At 64.6% G+C, this 254-nt stretch overlaps 1 protein-coding gene across 1 annotated transcript in view; it reads left to right on the forward strand.

The window, feature by feature from the left end:
* LOC119585789 (calmodulin-binding transcription activator 1-like) overlaps positions 1 to 254 on the forward strand; it is a gene marked incomplete at its 5' end in the record, with an annotated part of 96,684 nt that overhangs the window by 77,737 nt on the left and 18,693 nt on the right. Inside the window, 1 exon segment of the mRNA XM_037934507.1 lies at positions 1 to 254. Within this exon segment, the coding sequence (XP_037790435.1) occupies positions 1 to 254 (254 nt within the window).

Consider the following 254-nt stretch of genomic DNA (forward strand, 5'->3'; position numbering starts at 1 on the left):
CCACGCCCAACAACAATAACAACAATCTCAACACCACCACAGCCCCGCTAATCCTGAACCTGTCCAACATCCAGGGCGGGGGCGGGCTGCTCATCCTCAACAGTGGTGGGGGGGGTGGGCACCACCCTGCCCCACATCCCCCACTGGCTGGCCCCCTCACGCTCACGTCGTATCTGGGGCAGCCCCATCCAATCTCCACCGCTGCCTCCATCGTCCACGGACCGCCCCTCGTACCACACTCCACCCACGTAGCG

The sequence above is a fragment of the Penaeus monodon genome, chromosome 20 (assembly GCF_015228065.2).
Source record: "Penaeus monodon isolate SGIC_2016 chromosome 20, NSTDA_Pmon_1, whole genome shotgun sequence".
Taxonomy (NCBI): Eukaryota; Metazoa; Arthropoda; class Malacostraca; order Decapoda; family Penaeidae; genus Penaeus; species Penaeus monodon.